Genomic DNA, 7,202 nt, shown 5'->3' on the forward strand with positions numbered 1-7,202 from the left:
GATTTGTCTCCTTTCATAGTTCCATGCTGTGGGTAGGATTGTTGATCCGTGTAACTATAAGAACAAGAGAACTCGGGATTGGATTACCAGGAGATTTTTCTTCTCTCCTTAATTCTTCAACGTGGAATCGCATGTTCGAATGATCGCCGTAAATTTCTGGTTTAGGGTGAGTGATCTCCTCGATTGGGCAAAGAAATTTCTTGCTTTCTTCTGATTTTGCTCGCTTGGTTGAGTAGGGTTTTACTTGACTTGTTTTTGCTAAGAGATGGAATTTCCCATCTAGGATACCATTTTTGGTTAATTTTTACTTTCATTATTGTTCAAATCAGCTGGGATGCTCCTGTCTAATTATTGTTTCATTTATTCATTTTCTGTTTTTTTTTTTTTAAGTGCAGCTCTTCTAAGATTTGGTTTTTGGACTTGATATGCTGAAGATCTTATTGTTGCGGGCTTGTTAAAGCTGAAGTGAAAAAGCTGTTTGCAAGTTCAATTTTAATTATCATGGGAATACCAGGTGCAACGCTGCAAGGGCTCTTCGGGGTTGTATCGGGTTCCTCTTCCGGTGTATTGGCCGGTACAACACAGTTGATCACAACCTGGGACACTCATGCGAGGTCTAAGCGGAAGAAGTGCTCATTTAACATGAAGTTGCATTCTTATTCAAGAATTAGCCAAAATTTGGTCACTGTAAATGGGAAAAAGATAAAATCTTCCTATGGAAAAGCGGAAAGGAAGAGGTTTCAGCTTTTGAAAGGCCGATGTCACCGTACTGATGGCGTCACTGGGATTTCAAATGAGGATGGTAATGGTGCCTTGCTGAAAGGGAAGTCGGGTGCAAAAAGCCAGTTGCTTCATGAGGCCGCTGCTCAGAAGGTTTTGGGTATTGAGGAGATTAAACAAGTGAGACATGTTAATGAAGAAATCAGCTCAAATGATAGGAAATGTGCAGCTACTGGAGCAGTGAACTTTGCAACACCAAAGAGGAAAGGATCGTCCATTGAGGATGAAGCCTTGCATCTTCTACAAGAGTCTGTTGTGTACTACTGTGGGACTCCTGTTGGCACTATTGCGGCAAAGATCCTTACTGATGGAAGTGATCTAAATTATGATCAGGTTTTCATACGTGACTTCATTTCTTCAGGTATTGCATTTCTGTTGATGGGTGAGTACGACATTGCTCGCAACTTCATCCTCCACACACTTCTTCAGTTGCAGGTAAGATGATGTAAGATGATGTTTTTTTTTTTTCATCCTACATACATTATTTACAAATATCCATCTGTTATTCTGCAGATTGCTATGTTCCTAATAGCCTTGTGGACTATCAATTAGAGAAGATGATTTGTGCTTTCTATGCTACTTAATTGCTTAGTGTGTAACATTTTTATGATAGTTTAAGGCATGAAAAAATGTGATGAATTCGGTTAAAATATCTTTCAAAACACTTCCAATTAAATCCATCCTAGTTCGGCGGATAAGTAAATAAGCATACAACCTTAATTTAATCTTGGTTTACATATGTGTGTATGACCTGTCATACTAATCAGTGAGCGATCAAACACTAAGTATGATGATTTCACTACACTATACGAACACAAACTTATGATATCACATTAAGGACAATAATAATGATTTCACTATACTATACTAGCTCATAAACTTGTAAATGAGTGATGAAACCTACAAGTGCAACCATACATATGCTTTGAAATTTATTGGGATAAAGTAAGCTATATATGTGAGCAATGTGACTTGCAAGCATGATGATGATATATCAACTTAGCTATACAGCTATTTTCATTCCAGTTTATCAAACACCAAATAACACAAGATGCAAGTGTTTATTATACGGCAGGAATGATCAAACATAATGCTAAAAGTGAAAGTTTTATTATTTCAAAGCACGATATAATGGTTAGTTTATTAGTTTGGCACATGAGAACATAACCATTCAAATATCACATGAACATATCCCAATGTAAATAATGCAAGTAAATGTGAGGTAAAGCTATAAGAGATGGAAACATGTTTTTTGTATGATTCTCGACTAACCATCTACATTTAATCACACCATCGCTTTGGATTCCTCTATGCTTGCTCACTGGGAGGAGAAGCTCAGTACTAATGACAATGTAGCCATTGTGCCAAATGTACTCTCATACACATAAGGAGCATAGCCACAAACACCCTTCTTACGGGGCAAGCAAACCTAAGAACTTTGTTACAAGAGATTTTAGCTTTCCTACCAATGCTTTGTTGGGGCAATAAACTTATGCCAAAGAAATCAAAATACACAATCTCTCCTATTGATTGATTGAAAGATACAAAATGAAAACAAGAAACAAACTAACCACTATAGGTTAATATTTCTAGGTGTTTACATAGATGAACAATTTTGTACTCCTCCAAATGATTTATCCATCTGGTACATTTCTTCGTCATTCCATGTCATATGACTACTTTTTTGCATCTTTAATGTAGGCTTAAGAGGCTTCTCAAAAAGACAAAAAATCCCTTCACCCTATCAACAGAAGTAGGGTACAATATTGCCTCTTAACTGTTATGAACACTAGTCCTTGCTATTTTAGGAGGATCTCCTTACTGCTTAATACGCCCTACTAAGTAGCTGTGCGAAGCATTAAAGATTAGCTATGTGATAACATAGTTAACAAGGACCAATTATTGGGTTTGTGGGGAGTCATTTTCTTCCAACAGAATGAGCCAACACAACATTTTAAAATGCATTAAATGAAATTAAAAATATAAAATTGATTTTCAGAAAATTGATGTGTAGAAAGGCTATGGTAAAAATTTTAATTAATACATGAACGTTAGGTGAATTAAAATAAAATCTTCAAAATTTGCTAAAAATATGAAATTTCATTAATTTACCACTTTCTTTATTCATTTCAAAAATACATAAAAAAAAAAATTCAATTTAAAAAGTCATAAAGTTTGAAACACACGAGTAATATGATAAAATAAGTATGTTTCAAATGATTTTTGGTCACAATCATTTTTATAGTTGCTTAAATTTAAATCTAAATATTATAAATTTCATAATCTTAGCTAAATTATACTTTAAAATAATGACCGCAAGTTCAAAACTCATGCAACTTCGAACTTGAGTATATTTTGCTATAAATAATATGATCTGTTTGGTTTTATATGAAAATAATATTGTTAGAATAATTAAAATACCTTTTTATTTAGTTGTAAAAAAAGTAATTAAGGTTTAAGCACTTTTTCATTATTCCTCAATTTTTAGGTAAATCAAACCAATTCAAATGCAATAAAAAAAGTCTAAGCACATATAATCAATGAGAAAAAGGTCAAAATGGTCACCTGACCAGTTTATAGGGGGCCTATTTTAGTTTCATACTATCTATTGTGTCTAATTTTATTCTTGGACTCCTTAAATCTGATCTAAACTAATCTTTTAATTTTTTAAGTCTTACCTAAAAGAAAGAAACTTGTTGAAAATAAAATAGATAAAAATTAAAAAAAAGGAAAATCGACCTGTTGTTTGCTCGGTTGCGGGAGTTGAAAGTTTTGGCTAGCGATATTGTAGGAACTTTTGCGTACCGTGTCACTCTCGCCGCCTAGGAGAGGCTTTGCCATCTTCTCTGAAAATCTTTGGATCACAATATATGATGTTTTTTTCCCATAAAACACTTGTAAATATTTTCAAAGTTGTGATTCATCACTTATATTTGACCATCTATCTTATGTGGCTTTGCTAAACCGACTTGGGACGTAGTGCCCAGTTTACTTCATAAAGCCATTCATCAATAACTCAAAACATTCTCATTTCTATATGAAATAATGACATGCTGAGTCATTCTCAATAGTGTTACCAAGGCCAATTTCACTGGCGCCTCTGATACCAGAGTTAACCCAAACCACAATCGAATTACTGACATTCAATAGGGTTACAAATAAGAAACTTGAAAAGCAGGAAATAATGACACAAACACAAATCTAAGGCCTAAGTCGAGGTGGTGGTGGTGCGATTAGAGGGAAAAGTAAGGGGTATGAGTGGTTATGTAATGGATGGACAATCCACGAGTCGGAGGGTGGAGTCTAGCGGACGTAGGTAGGAAAAATTGCTAATGAGTAGGCACAAGGAGGGCTGAAGTTTTGCTGGATGAGGTTCACAACAGGATAGAGGGTTGGTATTAAAGTATAACTGGGAGAGAGGCTAGCAGGTAGTGTTGCGGTGTCAAACCTAGAAGGTGAGGGAAGAAACAACAATAGCTCACATGATACAGGAGAGATTTGACAACCAACCAAAAGTGCAGGGAGTGAACGACATCAAGGAGAGGACATGCGACTAGGTTGGAGGAAAAGAAAGTACGAGATGGAGATGAATGGATGGTTGCAGGAAAATTGTTGGGTTTATGTCTCCTGGGTTCTGTAGTAAGGTACGACGAAGGCGATAGCGGAGGGGAGGTTGTGGAGGATGAAATAATCAATGATAAACACCACCTCAAAGTGAGATATAACCGAAACACCACTCGTCATCTTATATAGATCTAGAAAGGGAAAACAAGACGCCAACAACTAACAAACATAAATCTCAACCCAAACTCAGCAAAAACTAAACCCTAAGACCATAAACACATATTTATAATAGAAATATAAGCAAAAAAATAGAAATGGAATGGGGGAAATAATTTCTGCGTAATGAAAGTGAGAGGAGGTTCACCCCTCCACATTGTAGGTCAGCACGTTAGTCGCCGCGTAATTATCCTGGGGTTGGGGGATCGTCGACTTCATTCGTCGATGCTTTTGACTCCTTGTAGACGAAGTCAAGTCCCCTGGTAGATTGATCATGTAGGCATTGTCATTCCACAACATGTTCTAGTAGAATAGGTACCCATCCACCTTTGACACAATCTGAGCTGGAATTATAGAGAGATGAATATTCTCACGCATCAGGTATTGAGCCGCCCAATTGTAACCTGCTTCTTCCACTATTACTTAGTCAAGCGCATCTGATAAACTAGTATGCGGGGAGAAATTATTTCTGGGGTGAAGTATATGGCTAGTTACACCACTCTCACTAGCACCTATTTAGGAGAGATCTTTTCTTCACTGATAGGACCTGAATTTCATTGAAGAATTTTCGTCCCCATCCAACTCCTAATACAAATTTTAAAGCTGAGTTTCATCCCTCCTGTCTAGACATTCGAGGATGGGTACCATACTGAATGGAATCTAACATCTGAACAACTCTCTGAAATCTTCCCGACGTGGCACAAAAGAGTCTCATCACGAACATGTGGGACTTCCCTCAGTAGGGCCAACTCAAGGATGAGACTATGGATATGAAAATTCTGATTTTTTCTCATATGGAGGTATCCTGTGTCTTATATCAGCTTCTCAAACTCATGGCCGCGTTGGATATCCAAGATCAGTTCTGTGATGCTCCTCCCAACGCATGCAAAATTCTATCTCTAGCACAATAGTCTCGTATTCTGCCTGAATGCCCATTACGTGAGAGTCACTACCTTCTAGAACGACAATTTTTATTTCAGCTGGAATCTCTACCTTTGGGTCAATTGGAATTGATGACGTCTCTTTCTCGTTGGCTGAAAATTGAGAATCGTCACTGAAGTCGGCATCATCTTCCGGATCACTTTTTATCTTTTCAACTGGTAGTTGATCCTCCTCCTTTATGTCTTCGCCGTCTTGCGTGTCTATTGTGTGATTGCCCAAAATTTCATGAACGCTCTACTCAGTGAAACATATCACCTCCTAGTTATGCAGCCTGATTCAATATGCCCAAATCCATGACACCTACAACGCTTCCTGGCTGTGACAAACTTTGGGATGCGGGTTGATTTCACTTGTTCTTCACTCTCCTTTGACAGGGTCATCTTCAATGGTGTTCTCTTGGGTGAAATCCGGAGGTAAGACCTCGAGGTTGAGCTTTGCCTGCAAGACGTTGCCTGGTGATGTGGTTTCTCCACTTCTGAAGCTAGAGTTTGAACCTTTTGTCTATAGTAAGCTGGGAGGAACTGACGTTGGATACTGGAGCCCATTTGTCTCTCCCGATCACGGTCGAGTGTAACCTCCCATTGCATTTTATCCTCAATGTCTGCAAGCCTTCGTACAAGTTGGTGGATCTCTCGTTGTTTCTCTTTCCGGATGGCTCGGGCATGTATCTCCTTAGTGGCATGACTAGGGTTTAGGGTTAAGAGGTGAAAGAGGGTAAAAATAATTGGTTTAAGGTTGCTGATTTTGAAAAATAACAATGGGAGATTAGGTTTAGGGATATGTGGTAGTGGAAATGGTATTTGACTGTTGGAAAGAAAAATTTTTAGCTTATGGCGGATGCTAGGAAACCCTAGGATAAGATTAGGGTTAGACTAGTTTTGATATCAATTGATATCGGAGTTAACTCAAACCACAATCAAAATGAAAATATTATTGTTGACATTCGATAAGGTTACAAACAAGATACTTGAAAAGTAGGAAACAATGATAAAAAATTAAATCTAAGGCCTAAGTTGAGGTGGTGGTGGTACGGTTAGAGTGAAAAGTAAGGGGTATGAGTGGCTATGTAATGGTTAGGCGCATGGATGGCTGAAGACCAATGGAATGAGGGTCACAACAGGATAAAGGGCTTGTATTGGAGTATGGTTGGGATAGAGGCTAGCAGGTTGTGTTGTGACCACAAACCTGGAAGGTGAGATAAGAAACGACAACAACTCACCTACTGTGGGAGAGATACGATAGCCAAACAAAAGGGCAGGGAATGAAAGGCATCAAGGAGAGGAGGGCATCTGACCTAGTTGGAGGAAAAGTAAGTGTGGGATGGAGGTGTAGACGGTTGCAGGAAATTGCTGGGCTGCTGTCTCCAGAGTTCTGCAACAGGGTTCGGCGATATCGATAGCAGAGGGGAGATTGTGGAGGATGGAATGGTCGAGGATAAACACCACATCGGAGCGAGATACAACTGAAACACCACTCGTTCTCGGATACAACCCTAGAAAGGGAAAACAAGATGTCAATGATTGTCTAAACAAAAATCTCAACTCAGACTCGACAAAAACTAAACTCTAAGACCACAAACATATATATTTATAATAGATATATAGGCGGGAAAACAAAAAAAGGAAGGGGGGAAATAATTTCCGCCAAATGGAAGAGAGAGGAGGGGCCTGGTTCAACCCCTTCCCTTGTAGGTTCCTGCT

The 7,202-nt window shown here is 38.2% G+C and overlaps 1 protein-coding gene across 2 annotated transcripts in view; it reads left to right on the top strand.

Moving 5' to 3' along the window:
• Positions 1-7,202, top strand: part of LOC110028885 (neutral/alkaline invertase 3, chloroplastic-like) — a 25,462-nt gene continuing 18,260 nt past the window's right edge. Inside the window, exons 1-2 of one of the 2 annotated variants that reach the window (XM_020730922.1) lie at positions 1-166; positions 391-1,215. In XM_020730922.1, coding sequence (XP_020586581.1) covers positions 502-1,215 — 714 coding nt within the window. In that variant the 5' untranslated portion in view covers positions 1-166; positions 391-501. The remainder of the gene's footprint in view (positions 167-390; positions 1,216-7,202) is intronic. The other variant, XM_020730921.1, reaches the window with a different exon arrangement.

The sequence above is a fragment of the Phalaenopsis equestris genome, unplaced genomic scaffold (genome assembly GCF_001263595.1).
Source record: "Phalaenopsis equestris unplaced genomic scaffold, ASM126359v1 Scaffold000536, whole genome shotgun sequence".
NCBI lineage: Eukaryota > Viridiplantae > Streptophyta > Magnoliopsida > Asparagales > Orchidaceae > Phalaenopsis > Phalaenopsis equestris.